Genomic DNA, 16,564 nt, shown 5'->3' with positions numbered 1-16,564 from the left:
TCAAAACAACCAGTGTGTTGATATCCAGTTGCTAGCATGTGATGCTGTGTGGAAAGCTAAACTCAGCTGTAACATGAGCTTCCTGCTTTCTCAGGCCTGGGACGCTGCTGGGCAATGACAGGTGCAGGAATGTACATAGTAAATATCACCATGCCATTAAAACAAGTCAGAAACACATATGTTAAAAGGTAAAAAGTCACATAATACTACTTTAATATTACATGATATTTGTTGTAACTACATTATTGTTTAGTTAGATTATTAAAACTTTGAATATGTATTATTTGTGACACAGAAAGTTGTGAGTAAATCGTATTCTTCATCAGTTTCCACTCTGATATATTGTAGGTAGGTACACATATTTTTAGCATGAAGGGAGGGGTAGAGGAACGGGAGTGGTGTATTTATGAAAGACATCTTGACAGGTGTGTGTACGAAAGCGGCGAACGGAGGATGAAGAAAGAAGGATGAGTTGGGTCATATTCTCTCTACCTATGGAGATAAAGATGGTAAAGGATAGAGAGGAAAGGAATGGTATGAAGGAATGCATGGGAAAACCGATGTGTGGAGGGCAGAGATTTGTCTCCATCTCAGTGGAGGAGATGGAGAGCTACTACTCATACACCCGCTGCTGTCAGCAGCTGCATTGTAAGTATAGCAGACGTATGTGTGAGAATAACTTTGAACTGCGAAACGCAGAAACCTTTTACCTGAATTACAGCTGCAAGCCAAAATCATATGTCATAAATTGGGATTGTAATCAGAAATCTTTTGGCTACCTAGTTTGGAATATTCTCTTTGAGTCAACAGCAGTAAATAAACATATCCTTATGACTTGGATACTTAGTAAATGTCGGTTCATGTGTGCACTATTCAGAGATTCATTTAATATTCTCTGCAAATACTTAGGGATACAAATTACTACTGTTCTCCTGCAAATATTGTAAGCCACATGATGATCACATGAAACTTTCTATTCTATTAACCTCTTGAAATATTTTTGCTCCCTTTTTTAACGATATTTTAGTCATGGCAGTTGGGGATTTCTGCTTCTTTCAGTAAAACTGTCTTTATGCATTAAATGGCTGCAATTAGTATCAGGTTGGAGACATTTCCTTATGATTGTTCCTATTTTAGTAAATTCAGATTACTTGATTACATTCTAAAAACCTCCATAATTGGCTGCAACAGCTTTTATGAATGCTTAAATGCCTGTGTGTTTTCTTTGTCTCCATCATGGAGACTTTTTAAAATCTCACATGACAGATAAAAATGAAAATGAAATTAAATTGCACATCCTTTTTTTTTATTTACTTCCTTGCAAAGTCATTGGGATAGACGATGATAAACCTGGCTTACCTTTTGTTGGAGTGTGTTCTACCAGTTATTCTTATCTGTTAATCTCAGCTGTTAATCTCCATTCTTTTTCCACTAAACTTGGGTATATTAGAAAAAGTGTAATGGAACACTTTCTATAGATATCAGTGTGCATGTGGGGAAAGCATACTCCTGCATCCTTATTTGCTCAGGGTGGTACAGTACAAGTTGGCATTATTACCTGGCAGATAATGTGTGTGTGTGTGTGTGTGTGAGACAGAGGAAAGAGAAGAGGTGTGTGTTTGCATTAGCATACACTCAGAGGACAATATTTGCCTACTATTGATCTGACTTTATGACAGCCTGGTTTCTTTTGGCATGTGGGAAAAGAGCAGCATGTGCACGCTGATTTTTAGATCTTGGTGCCTGTCAAGGATGGTTCAGTTCTATTCTGGTCCTTTTCCTTTGAGCTTGGGTCTGTATTTAGACATGATTTAAGTATTTTTAGTATCTGCTTATCTGTACCACAAATCCAGTGTTGTGTTTTTGTTCTTGATCCTGTTTTCCTTTGTAGTATTGATTTATTAGTTTTTGTTTCTGTCATGTTTTTTGGGTGAATAGGAAAAGTATTGATGATAATACTTTAAACACCTTTGTAGATTTATATTTGGACATGTTTTTAAGTCATGTTCCTTAGCTCTCTCCTAAAGGTCAGGATACTGAGAAGTCTGTAACATTGAGATTGGATCACATGCGGACCTTAGAACCAAAGCAAAAGCCAACAACAGGCATTCCTGATGGTGCAGGGTAAGCCCAGGACTGTGTTTTTGCTTTTTAAAATGATTTAGTCCCATTGGCTTCATTGAGTGGTAACACTCAGCTTACTTCGGGAAGTTGGCAGCCAAGTGTGAAGCAGCTGGGAAAAGAATTAGCACCTCCAAGTCTGAGATCATGCTTCTTGGCCAGAAACAGAGCAGATGCCTGATCTTGGTTCAGATGGCTTGTTAGATCAGGTATCTCAAGGTCTTGCTTACAAGTGAGGGAAGATGGAAGTAGCTGATTGACAGAATGATTAATATTGTCTTATGTTAGATACCAGTGTGTTTTGTGTATAAGTGCTATTAAACACCAAACTGAAGTGATGATGTGTACAATCTGACATAGCTCACCTATGCAGAAAGAGGGCGGTGAATGCAGTATATAATATTGAAAAGCAAGTGTAAACATAGCATCGAAGGCCATGTTGTTGTGTTTGTTTAGTAGAAATGAGAGGAGATTGTGTGTCACATGTTAAGTTAGGCATTAGCTTTCTTTTGTCATTACTGCCTACCTCTAGGTACATTAAACAACCAACTAGAGTGAGACAGGATGCAGATTTTACAATGTAAATCAGCCAAAAAAGATGTCAGTGCAGTCTGACAAAGGCAACCGAGCACATAGTTTTACTGTATAAGGTCCCTGACACAACAAGATTAATAGTTTCAGAAATTAGACAAATCGACGTTCGATCGTGGAAACTTCAAAGACCTGATTAGTGAGCTTTGCAGACATGTTCCAGTCTCTGACCAAATATCTTAAATACTAAATATTTTGTAGCTGGAGTGGAATAAGGAGATGGGGTGTCAAAGAGGAGCTACAGCCAATGAATGTCACAAGAGGGAGAAACCTGGAAGAGTATACGCTCGATGAACATACAGTACAAAGCATGGCAAAGATTATGGTGGAACTGGGTACCATGATGGTACCATGGAGAGGAGAAACAGCTTGCAATATCTAAAAAGCTACTATGATAAGCAGTAAAAAAAGAAAATGGATGGGCCATCAATACATATTATTTATACCATCTGCTTTCTTTTTTTTTATGTTAAACTTTAATCTTAGAAGGATTACATTATGAACAATGTAATCCTATTTAAGCGTAAGGGCACTATTTGTTGAAAAAAACAAAAACAAAAACCAAAAAAGCATGATGCACCATCAAAATACCCTGGTTTTGTAATGGTCAGCTGCTTTATACCTTCCTGTGGTTTTCCCCTAAATGATAAGCTGTTGTGCCAGTATTCTGTCTTCCCCTTTGGTAGCAATACTTCCTTTTTCACAAGCAGTCTTGTGATTTTGTTGATCTGTTTTCTATTTTTTTTTTAAATTATTCCCATCTTACTGCTTTCCATGACGTAACTAAATCAAGTGGTGCCCCCTGACACATGCCCTCCTTTACTTCAAGTTCATTGTCCTCTTCAGTGTTTTTTTATGTTTTATATTTCTCCTGGATGTTCAGGTTGGTTGTTCCAGTGTTTTAATTGAGTCCAACTGATGTACCCAAAGTGAAATGGGTCACATTAATCAAAAGATTAGGCTATGGTGTAAATCTAATAAAACACAGCATCTTTTTGTGCAACTTTATTGAAGAATTGTGAACCAAATTATAGCTTTCATTGTGTTTGGTACTGCATGACCCTTAGACACACATTGTAAAATGTGCAGGTGTGTGCTAAAAGAGCATCCTGGTAATTTGTTTTATTAGGTTTTATCAGAACATGTAGGATTAAGGACTTGGTGTCCACATGGTCTTAGCACTCAGTTGTAGAGAAGCTTGATGACTTCTGTATCTTGTAAAACAATAAAAAGGTAATTAGTTTATATGCTGGATGGATTTTGTTTGTTATGCTGTCATGCCTTATGAATGTTTGAGATCGCTTGCTATCTTTCCTTCCTGTTTTTCAATGTTTTTTAGGCAAGGCAAGTTTATTTGTAGCAAAATTCAGTGACAGGGTGATTCAAAGTCCTTTACATAATACAAGTAGCATAATTTAACATTAAAAACAAAAGAAAGAACATTGGATAAAAACAGTATTAAAACATGATCAAGTTAAAAAAATCAAGCTTAAAAGAAACAGATGCAGATCTGGACTTCTAAATAAAAACTATTAATTATAAACTATTTAAATAAACTGAGTGTTTCAGCTGATCTGAATCTTTCTGGGAGTTTGTCCCAGACATGTGAAGCATAGAAGCTGAATGCAGCTTCTTCATGTCTGGTTCTAACTCTGGAAATTGGTAAGAAACTGGATCCATTTTACTGGAACGTTCTATTAGGTTCATACTGGGTCAAGAGGTCACTGATAAACCATTTAAAGTTTTATAGACCAGCAGCAGAAATTTTAATTCTATGCTCTGACCAACAGGCAGCCAGTGTAAAGACCTCAGAGCTGGACTGATGTGGTCTTCTTTCTTGGTCTTAGTGAGGACTCGAGCAGCAGAGTTCTGAATAAGCTGCAGCTGTCAAATAGATTTTTTTAGGTAGAACCTGTAAAAACACTGTTACAATAATCAAGCCGACTAAAGATGAAAGCTGGACTAGTTTCTCCAGGTCCTGCTGAGACATCAGAACTTTTACCCTTGATGTATTCTTAAGGTGATAGTAGGCTGACTTTGTGATTCCCTTAATGTGTTTTTCAAAGTTTAGGTCTGAGTCCATCAATACACCCAGATTTCTGGCCTGGTTGGGGGTTTTTAGGTGTATAGACTGAAGCTCTGTGGTGACCTTTAATTGTTTCTCTTTGGTTCCAAATACAATCACCTGAGTTTTGTTTTTGTTTAACTGAAGAAAGTTCAGGCACATCCAGTCAGTAGTCTCCTCAATGCATTTACCAAGAGCCTGTATGGGGCCTCGGTCTCCTGGTGACATTGTAATATATATCTGTGTGTCATCTGCATAGCTATGGTAACTAATGTTGTTTTTCTTTATGACCTGTGCCAGTGGGAGCATGTAGATATTAAACAGAAGAGGCCCCAGGATGGAACCTTGGGGAACTCCACATGTAATTCTTCTCTGCTCAGATGTAAAATTACCTATTGACACAAAGTATTTTCTATTCTCTAAATAGGATTTAAACCAGTGTAGTGCAGTGTCAGAGAGGCCCACCCAGTTTTCCAGTCATTTAAGTAATATATTGTGGTCGACTGTATCAAATGCAGCACTGAGGTCCAGTAAGACTAAGACTGACATTTTTCCATCATCTGTATTCAAACATATGTCATTAATGACTTTGGTCAGAGCATCTTAGTGCTGTGGTGCTGTCTAAAACCTGACTGGAAAACATCATAGCAGTTGTTTTATGTTGAACAACGGCTTTTTCGATGATCTTACTTAGAAAAGGAACATTTGAGATTGGCCTGTAGTTGCTCATTTGTGTCTTGTCTTGATTGTCCCTTTTTAGCAGAGGCTTGGTTAAAGCTGTTTTTAAAGACAGAAGCTGTAAGATCAGCTTGCAGTGTGTAGAGGTGTACACATCAGCATGGACCAGTTACACTAAATGCCTTAAGTTACAATTTTCCCTATATTTTGAATTAATAATGACTAAATTTAATTAAAGAGACACCTGTGATATATAGCTTTGTCAAAGGTTTACATATAATTTATTATTCTTTCATTCTACATGAAGTAATATTCTTCAAAATATATTACTTCTTTGTCAGCTTTCTCAAAATCGGCATTAACCATTTGAGCCCTGCGCTGATTTTTCAGCCCATGGCTCAAAAATAGCATATAAAATGAGTAAATCTCTTTAACCACTAGGTCTGTTTGAATACTTTTGAAGCCATAGTAATAATGACGTGTAAATATCAGTATATGTGTTACTGGCGAGGAATAAATGAGGATGGCACATAGCACAGATGAAAAAGTTTCAGGTTTATCTAAAAAAGCACTTTCAGGATAAATATGAATGATGCAACTGAAGCTTTAAACCTCTATTTGGTTAATATATGAGCATAATCTCTGCAAAGGCCATCTCTGATAAAGTGAAGAGATTTTAGTACAGACTGATCTCCAAAATGGCCATTTTAGTATAGTTTAGCACAGTTTGGCCCCATCCGTTCTCAAATCCCACAATTTGAGGCCCACAGGTTTTAAAGGTTACAGAGAAAAATAAAATCATATGTCAGAACAATGTCAAGAGTTTGATGAAGAAAGTGAATTGAAAAAAGCCAGCTTCATTTACAAGAGATTTGGAGGTGATATGTTGGCTCTTTTTTTTCTACATGAATGTTAACGTTGCCTATAGTTACTTTATGTGGTGTAAGGATCCCTGGTCAATAAATTTAGTGCTTCATCTATTTAAACGAGGACAACTAGAGCAGGTGCATCTGCACAAAATGCAGAAGTGTAAGTGTAGATTTGCATGCTAGAGGTGTTAGAAAGAAGAAGTTATTCTGAGGGGAATGCAGTGTAAAATGAGTCTAAACCTCTACAACTGAGCTGAATGCAGACCTCCTGGTCATTCTGTAGCTAAGCATTAGTGGCCACTGTAATGTGTGAGACCATTTATAGGGGTTTCACTGTGCCAGCAGGGTTATCAGCTTATAGAGCACCACAATACTCAAGACAAATGATAACCATGGTTGTGCTGTAGCTCAAGCCACCTTTTGGGGCCTGTCTCAGTGACACTCTTGAAACCAAACTGATATGGATCAGTAAAATTTGTCTTCAAGCCAAAACCTTAGGCCTATTTCAAAACTGCCCTCTCTAGAACCATATATAGGAAAAGAAGCAGACGTTGGTTGGTGCAAATGAAAATGTCCAGCTGGCCCTCTTTTCTGAAATATATGCAATGCCGCTCATGGGTGCTAATCGTAATAAAAATTAGGTTGCAATTTTTTAACACTAGGAAAAAAATCTAAATACAAAATACTGAACATTTTGTTCTGTGAAAGGAGAAATGTCTCTTTGTGACGATTTAAAACTGCTCATGTTTATGAACAGGAGAGTGTATTTAACAACCAGCCATGCAGGCTGCTTTCTATCAGGTTTATGCAACATTAAAGGAGTTAACTTGTCAACTGTGCTGAGACGGAAACAGAAAATTGGCTTGATGACTTTTTGCTAATGTTTTTCCGTGTCTATAAAGTTATTTTAGAAAGTAGTGGAAAAGGGGAGTCACATGGATTTGTGAAGATTTCTGTTTTGCCAAAAAGAAAATTGAATATGGGCTAAATTGGAAGACCGAAGCCAATAAAATTTAAAATTTTTCTTAAGTGTTGGTTTGTTTGTAGCTACACTTTAAATAACCACATTTTCACACATTTTTATCCTCCTACTTGAGTCTCTTCTTCTTGTTTAGAAGTGTGAGTCATTTCTCAATTGGTGTTTTCCTGTTTACTCTCCAGCAGACCAATAGTGTTTGATCATGCAGCGGAAGGAGCCAACACTGTTTCTTCTTTGCAGACAAAGACGTGATCTCAAATTCATACCTCAGCTGCAAGCTATTCTAGCTGCAGTCTGCATCACATCCCAAACACACACATACACAAATAGGTTTCCGCATGCACACACTGAAGTCTGCTCTGCATCCCATGCATGTAGATGCAGGTGTTTCATTGTTTGTCACTGTTCGCCTTTGGCTTATAAAATAACAGAAAGAAGTCCTGAAATAAAATCTGTATTTCTATTACCACTTAAAAAAAAGACGCTAAAGTTTAAGTTAAGATAAAAGTAAATGGTGTCCGAGAGGAGCTATAAAACAGATTCATTGGTTGCCTAATGCTTCACAAAATGACACAAGCATAGCAATGATGAATTTAGGAAAATGTGTTGATAAAGTATGAGCTTAAATGGAAATTAAAGAATGTACATGTTAAAACTCATGAATTTCACCTGTAACGTGTTGGAATAAACACATAGCTGGACTATAAATTACAAAGGAACATAGGAGCCATGTCAAGGAAAAGAAAATTGCATTGTGAAAATAAAGCTGACAATTTCAGAATTTAATGAACAAAAATTTCTTTTTTGGTTGATAAAGTTTGGAGAGCGACTGAAAGGAGTCTCGCTCTAAACACTCAAATTTAAGCACATTTCACATTTTTTTCCTTTGCACTGTGTTCATGTGCTAAAAAGGAACAATCTTTATAGCAAAAGCCAATTATGAGGCACATTCTTCCACCCTTCCTCATTTACTCAAGGCATTTTTTTTTATCTAATTTAATTTAAAAGTCTGCATTTAATCTTGATGGGTCAATTTTAATTTTAAAATTTCAGCTTAATTGTAATTTTTCGCTAAATCTGCACACAGGCAATACACTACTTCAATAGCACAGAGAGCAAATTAAATATAACAAAGTTGAACTGAAATTTGGTTAATAATCTCCTGTTTATTATAACTATTATTGTTCTGGGTGAAAGTATACATCTAGAATCAGTGGTTGAAACTGGTCTTGCCGTTGTAAGATAAACTACTAGAGAAAGGAAATGAGCCATTAAAAAAATCCTCTGCCTTTTCCTGTCCCGCAACCAACTTGCTCTATCATCTACATCTTGATGTCGGGTAAAGGAACACGCCTGCATTTTCAAACGGCTCTAGGAATTTGAAAAAAATCTTAAAAGGCTTTGGATATTCAAATTCTGTAATGCCAATACGTCTGCATCCTTTCATTTATTAATAATCTCATCTCAGATGAAATTGAAGCATTCTTCTTTAAATTCAGGCTAAATGTAATTCTTAATCTTCTGCAGACATCATCTTTTAACTTGTTGCTTTTAATAGTTTTCCCTCTTTTTCTGCCCCCAAACATTTAAATGTTTTAGCTTTAACACATAATGCACTAGAAAAATGATGATGAAAACGTTCATATTTTTGTTTACATAAGATTGTATGTGTTCTATTTTGTCTTGACATAAGAATTTTAATAATAATGTGCACTTAAAGTGTCTGGCCAGGGTCATATTGTGTGCAAGTTAATAAAATAACTTCACTGTTTGGAGACATGGCATGCGAGTAAAGGGTTTCATTGTTAATACTTATGCGTGCATTCATATATGTGTCCACACATGTAAGCATGGATTATCCCCATTGTGCCTGTCAGCAGTATCATGGGGAGGTCTGCAGATGGAGATTCTCCCTGGTCTGAAAACATACATTCTTTACCAGGAAACTAGGACAATGATTCATTAAATGATTTATTAAAATAGAAATAAAGACTATAGTTAAAACAGATTCTAACAAGCTTGAAAAATAATATTTATATGACCATATTTATCCTTCACACAACCTGAACCCCCTTAAGTGAGTTGTCTAGTAATTTCTTTAGGTAGTCTTCAGGAATAATTCTCCAGATTTCTCTAAGAACCTTTCAAAAGTCTTTGGATTTTATCTGCCTTTTTGTTCGGTTGTCTAAGATTATCCCAGCTTCAGTAATGTTGAGCTGTGAGGAGGATTCATCTCACCATAAGAGCTGTTGCCACTGATTTTCAGTCCAGTTCTGGTGTCGTTTGGTATAAATCAGCTTTTTCTCCCTCTTTCTTTAACCTTTCAAAGCCTGACCCAAAAATAATGTGCAAAAAATTCTACTTTTGTTAAAATCTGAAATGTTGATATTGCTTTAATAAAATGTAAAAGAAAAAAACAAAAACTTTTTCCTCCTCATTTTGGCCGTACAGAAGGACAACACTTCTGTTGTAGATGTTTTTTTAAAGCCTGCCACTGTTTTTATCCCTCATTTGTCCAGTTTCCTTAATTTTTCTAAGGGTACACTGCACACCATGCTGAAATATACCAAGTTTTTGGTTTGCTCAGGCTTCTTGAAATAATTATAAGAAATGTTGGCAGCTTAGAAGCAAACTTTATATATAGTCAGGAGGAAGGATGGGAGTAGTCGGTGCATTTTTCACTGGTGTAAATAAGAGCTGTGATGATGCTGAATAAAACAACTGTTGAAAGTGTGTGTCTTTCTCAGCAGGGCAGCTTTTTTCTGAATGGATCTCCTGAAGTTCTGTTCACATTTTCACCAGTGTGTGGCACAATGGCTCTCATTGCTGACTTTGTGTGTGCTTTGTGTGTGTGCTTGTTGATAGAGACGCAGAAGAAAACAAAAAGCTAAAAGAAGTCTTGCTTTTAAATAGCTCAAATGATTATTTCATGTTTACGTAATCTGGAACTTACAAGATTTTGGGAGGGATGAAACTTGGAAGTTTTAGCTGAGTGTTTAGAGAGAATGAAAGACAAAGACTGCAAGGCATTATTATTTAGCATGGCTAACCAGTGCAATATGCTTGTGTACGCTGCAGATTTGTAAGGTGTAATCATCATGATGAATAAGTAGTTATGTGAACCTTAGTCTATGTAAGTCACTGCAAAGGCTGCAGCCAAAGTTGTGTTTACTCTCTTGTCTTTCTCCAACTGTCTGTGGAAACAGTGTGAAATGTGAACTCAGGGGCGGACCATCTGAAGCTCCACCTCTTGCTTGCAGATACAGGGAGGTTGTGTGTGTGTGTGTGTGTGTGTGTGTGCGGTGGGGGGTCTGTGCTGCACAGTGACAGCTCAGTAAGCAGCTGAAGTCCTCGGCTGCTGAGGAATGGACTGCCTAAACTACCACCGGGATGTTCTCTGATGGTGTGTAGCCAAGTGGGAGGCTGTTTTAGATGTATGTGTGCACGTGAATGAAGGGGACATACATGCAGCGGCAAAACAATGGCTCTGAACCGAGTGTCTCAACTCTGCCACGATATCACCAGGCTGTGGCTGCAGCTGAAGATGATGACAGGTAGTGTGTGTATTCTATATGTCAGACGAGTGAGAGAAGAGGAAAATTGTTCATTTGTTGGTGTGTGAATGGGTTTCATGAAGTCAGATGAGACTGTGAGAAATCTACAGGTGTTTTTCCATGTCTAAGTGCAAACAAGGACTATAAAAATAGCATAATACTGTTTTTTTTGGGGGGGAGGGGGGCTTTTTTATAGTTCTGAATGTTTGCTTTATGAACTATATACAGTCTTTAGCATTAGGTGCTAAAGCAACGCCAAAGTGTGTTATGCCCATCCACCTTATGTCTATTCTCACTTCTGTTAGAAGTTGCTGTCTTTGTTCATTAATTGATGATTACAAAAGTACAGCAGTCGACAGATTTTTAGAATTTCGAGTTTTTAAAGGGAGACTGTGTTGCAGTGGACCTAGATTGGGTGTAAACCATGGATGTAGCCTTGGGGTCTTAAAAATGAAGCCAAAGCAGCAGCATGATAACCCAGACCTAAAAACTTGTTTAAAAAAACCTTTCCACTACTATATGGCATTAAACAAAAATACAATAATTGTTGTTTGACCGCTAATCCAAGCATCCATATGATATGTCTGATCTGGATGAGCTAAACTCTAATTTTTACAAATGACCACTAGATGACGACTCCTGTAATATAACAAAGAACAAAGATTGTTACATTCTCTGCAAGAAAACGTAACTTTCTCCTTGTTCTTGACACCTCGAGAACAGGAAAAAATGTTGTCCATGTCTTTTAGCTGCCACATGTATTCTATAGATTTTGATACTTCCATAGCCACCCATTCAACCACATGTGAGCGGTAATGACAACTTCCCTCTTATTTTACTGCATAAACCACTCCCACCTAAAATTTATGATCAAATATACAAATGTTCTTTGAATGATACACAAGAAAAAAAAAGTTCTGCCCAGAAGACATGTCAAGAACAAGCAGTAAATTCCATAAGAGGGCTACGAGATCTCCACCTGCCACTTCGAGTACACGATTAATGTTCTCTGTTCATATGTAATGGACTTAAGGACACACCAGAGAAATGTCACACATTCATTTGATTTGTTTTCATACTAAACTTTACTCAGACCAAACCACCTGGACAATGTTTCTCTGTTAAAGCAACTGCTCGATGGGGCGATATTGCAGAAGGATGTAGAAAACCCAGCTTATCGATTAGCCAGGACCAAAAACCAGAAATCCTCCTCAATTCATCACAAGTACACACAGGAGCAACACTAAATTTATGCAGTCTTGGGGTCTGCCCAAAACGCAATGCACTTTACGTCCACACAACTCTAAATGAACTGTGCCATCTTTAAAAGTGGACCAGAGTTAATTTAAACTAGACCAAACAGCAGCAGTAAGAATGCACCCTAAATGTAATATAGTATAAGAAAATGTCCCAACTTATCATTCAGTTTACTACCTTAGTAAAACTTTTCCAAGTGAGTTTATGGAGTAGCTTAGAGTTTAGGTCTTCTTCAATAAAACACTGTTTCTTTGTAAATGATTGCAAACTAGATAACCAAGGCTTTCGGTGGGGCCACTGTGTTATCATGCAGATTTAAGTCTGATTTACCACTTATATTGTCTTAAAGACATGCATGTTAGGTTAATTGGTCACTCTAAATTCTCCCTAGGAGTGTGTGTGTGTGTGTGTGTGAATGTTTGTTTGTCCATATCTATGTTGGCCCTGCGATGGACTAGGTGTACCCTGCTTCTCACCTGTTAAAATGCTGGGATAGGCTTACCTGTAACCCGTAATGGACTAAGCGGTCAAGATAATGGATTGTCTTAAAGGGGGAAAAAAAAGATGACGATAAAATGGTAAACTTAAGGCTTAAAGTGGACCTTTGCCAAATGTGTATAATTACAGAACAGGTTTAAGATGACTTGAGAGTCATGCAAACAAACCCATAATAGAACACACCTTCATAGCAGAATCCAACTTGGCTGTTAATGCTGAGTTTACATTATTGGATCGCTTATTGGTGTAATTGTATGTGATATTTCATGTTTTATCCAACAAAGATAGCCAAAACATGAATTTTCCTAATTCTAAAATGCAATTCTAAAGAGGACTATATGAGAAAAGAGTTCAAAATCACCATCTTCATCATAAGTGATCTTCTGGTGACAATGTATGCAGTCTTGACACTAACTCTACATACAGTGGATGTGTTCGGACAAAGCCATCTGTTTAACAGAAGTTGTGACTGTTTAACCTTGTTAAAAGCAGTTGATACACAAAGACACAAACGACAAAAATAAATAATCATAGCCTGACTTTATTATCCACATTGATTTAGTCTCATTGCACAAAGATACGCTTCCTGCTGAAGGCATTATTATCCATCAGACAGTTGCATAATCAAATATAAAGTGGACAGTGCATTTTGTCCTCAGGTCTTATGGTTGTGTTAAAGTGAGGTGTGTGTTCATGTGAGGTCACCCTCTTCTTGGTACAGTACAGAGAAGCACATTGACAGCATGTTAATCTCATTCATCCCATTAACATGTTAGTGGGAGCAACGTTGGGACAAAACTCTTTTGAGTGTTTGAATGTCCACATCTCCTCCCCCTTTACTCTCCGTTTTGTGTGTATTTCTGTTTGTCGGTTGACTCATTTATTCTGGGTTTTTGTTCGCTCTGGTGAGAAATGATGGCAACACTAAGAGGAGCAACATGTTTAATAATCCATAGAGACACTGTCATGCTTTTCTTGGCCCTCTGTGGACTTTTACAGGTGTGTGCACAGTGTTGTGTTTAGTTTTGTGCTGCAGAGTGAGAGCATGTTTGCTTTGCTGGCAGATGGGCTCTGGTTAGTTATCTTATGAGCCTATAAAAATCCTGCTCACACACATAAACACAATAACCAGCATCACAGTGTCAACCTTTCCATATGCTCCTTTTTGACAAATCAAGATTAGAAGTTGAGAAATATCAGGTATGCTGCAGTAAGGCGGGGTGGACATGAGTCCATGTGTACAAGTCAGGGCTTTAGTGTCTCAAAAGATCAGGAAAACCTAATCTGAGGTTAAAATGCCGTGTTTGCATTGGGTTTAGCAGTAACACAAGACAAAAAACTCTTGGCAAGACTGAAATCAATAATCATAAAGCTACATGAATCTTTAATGATTCCTGAGGAAGGAAAAGCAGGATACAAAACAAACTCACAACATTCTAAGAAGAAACATATTTATCCTGATTATCAACTCCATTTGGTTCTGGAAATGTCTTGCTGCGGATTGTCAGATCCACTTTGTAACATTGGTGCAGAATGGATCATTTTCTCTTGTAGTCTTGTATCAGTATGGCCAAGTTATAAGGATGCTGAGACTAAATACGTCTAAATGGGTAATAATTGGGTACTCAGATGAAGTACCACAAGAGATGGATTAAGAAAAAGGAACTGCAACCCATCACTTTTAGATCCTCAAATGACCTGACTGTAAGAATCAGCTTTAGCATACCCTCAAAATGAACACACATAATCAAAATAGCTGCACAGGACATGGCCTAGTAAGCTTTAAAGACAGGTGTTGCTTTCTCTTGATAATTGTTAACCTTTTCCTTATGACATCTTCTAGTCAGATTCCTGTCCCAGCCAGGATAATTCATGTGTAACAATGTTGGGTTGGTTTTGTTAAAATTTGGTGAAGCATTAGAATCCTGTCATACGGCGGACAGAGCTTTATAGAAAAATGACTTGATGATACATTTTCATTGTGGATGTAATAAATCCTTTCTAGCAAATAACATAGTTAACTTTTGAAAATTTTCTAAGACTTAAATTATGGCGTAAAAAGTCATTGTGTAAAATAAGTAGTGTTAATTTTCCCCTGCAGCTTTGGGTTTCTTTCAGGGCAAGTAAAAACTCAGCTCTGTTGGATTATTTGCCTATTGGCTGCATCCCTCTCTCTCTCTCTTTGTATGTCTTTTTTCATTTTTTCCTCACCACTCTGCCTCTCTAAGGTTTCATGTTTTTTGTTTCCATGTAATGTAATGAATGGTCGCTATGGCCAGAGGCAGCTAAAAAAGCTTGCTGCTATATTTGTTGGTTTTGCTTTCAGCTGAGCTATTACCATCTTTTTTTCCCCTCTAATGGTAGAGAGAAAGAGGAAGGGAGGAGGACCTGGATTCAAACCCACAGGATTGTGAGGGTGTGCTTTGTAGTCCACTGAACTGCACCATAGATCTCCCAGTAGCTCCCAGTGGATCTGGGAGTCCCTTAAGTCATAAATTCCCATGAGAGATCACAGGTCTGTTGTGTACATTTGCCTCTGGGGAAGGTAGTAGGAACCCTTGAAAATAAGTCTTTATAGAGAAGGTAAACCATCACACACTTTTAAAGATGCATAAGGTAACTTTCTGACCTTAAAACTCAGCGTCCAGACTCATTTGACGATACAGTGACATCTGTTATGTGCATTTCTGAAGTTGTCGCTGGGACACTGCTTTTTTACTGATTTCTTTTTCCAGGATGCAACATGACATTGCAGCCGAGTTTCACTTTATGCACTGCCTCACATGCCAGCAAATGGGTATCAATGCATTGGCTGTTTTGAACGTGCACCATGGCTGATTAAGCAAAGAAACACAAGAAGACATTATTGGTGAAAGGATCAGAGCAAGAGATGAGACAAGAGAGGAGCAAAGACTTTATCTTGTTTTCCACCTTAACGTTCCCTAAAACCTCATATTTTTGCTTTTTTTTGCCACTCTCAAATGTGTAACGTAAAACCAGCATCTGTATCCACTGATATCTCTGCCCTCTTTTTGTTGCGCTCTCTGAGGGCATGTGGTAGTTCTGTTCTTCCACATCCCCGCTATGTCAGTAGGTAAACGGTGGAATGGCACCTAAGCTACTCCTGCAGCATTAAAACACAAAGTCCATTCAAAGCTAATACAAGAAAAAATTGCAGCACAAATGCCTTATATTGAAAATGAGCTGCAACTTGAACAGAAAGTGTTCAAGTTGACACATTCTACTCACCTTGTACTAGCGTTGCAGAAGCAAGTTGTTGACAGTTAGCAGAAGTAATGACCCGTCACTGATCTTTTTAAATTGCTATTTGCAAACCGGAAAAACTGTTTGTTCATTCACTTGTCCCCTCAGAAAATCAAGTCTTTGTCACCCTGGACAATCAAAACTCCACTAATTGGCAGTTTTTGCTACTGGTCTGAATACAGATTTGCTTCAGTGGCTTAATGGTAACAAAGCCTGAGGATTGTGTGTCTGTTTGTGTTGTGACGGCAGCGCAGACTGCAGACGGAGGGACAGTAGTGTGTTGTTTTGCTGAGATGATGATGCCACCATCTATTCAGTAAATCAGGGCTCAGTGCCAGTAATGGAGTCAAATCTGAGACCACTGTTTTGTCTTTCTGTGTGTACAGAGAGCATTAATTCTGCCTTCTTGGCCTTTCTTAAGCATACAACTAGGATGGATCCTTATTAATAAGACTTAGATAAGAAAAATGTGAATGTTTTATAGATATGCTGCGTGATGCAAGAATTAAATGCCACATTTCAACAAATATACATTAATAAGTTTGTTATAATCATTGACGGCTTTCAGAAAATTAAACATAAGACTCAAATGAATCTGGGAATTCCTCAGTTCCACATCTGTAGCTTCTGCAAAACAAAGAGGAACCCAGTTAGTCGTGAAGTCATGTGAACATCAGTAATATTTTAA

At 37.6% G+C, this 16,564-nt stretch overlaps 1 protein-coding gene across 2 annotated transcripts in view; it reads left to right on the top strand.

The window, feature by feature from the left end:
• The first annotated feature begins 536 nt into the window (after window positions 1–536).
• Window positions 537–16,564, top strand: part of mcf2la (mcf.2 cell line derived transforming sequence-like a) — a 69,339-nt gene continuing 53,311 nt past the window's right edge. The window contains exon 1 of one of the 2 annotated variants that reach the window (XM_041979287.1): window positions 537–648. In XM_041979287.1, the coding sequence (XP_041835221.1) occupies window positions 537–648 (112 nt within the window). Of the gene's footprint in view, window positions 649–10,641; window positions 10,858–16,564 lie in introns of those variants that run through there. The other variant, XR_006009562.1, reaches the window with a different exon arrangement.

This window comes from Melanotaenia boesemani, chromosome 24 (assembly GCF_017639745.1).
Source record: "Melanotaenia boesemani isolate fMelBoe1 chromosome 24, fMelBoe1.pri, whole genome shotgun sequence".
In the NCBI taxonomy this organism is placed as follows: domain Eukaryota; kingdom Metazoa; phylum Chordata; class Actinopteri; order Atheriniformes; family Melanotaeniidae; genus Melanotaenia; species Melanotaenia boesemani.
This window is presented reverse-complemented; position numbering and strand designations above follow the sequence as displayed.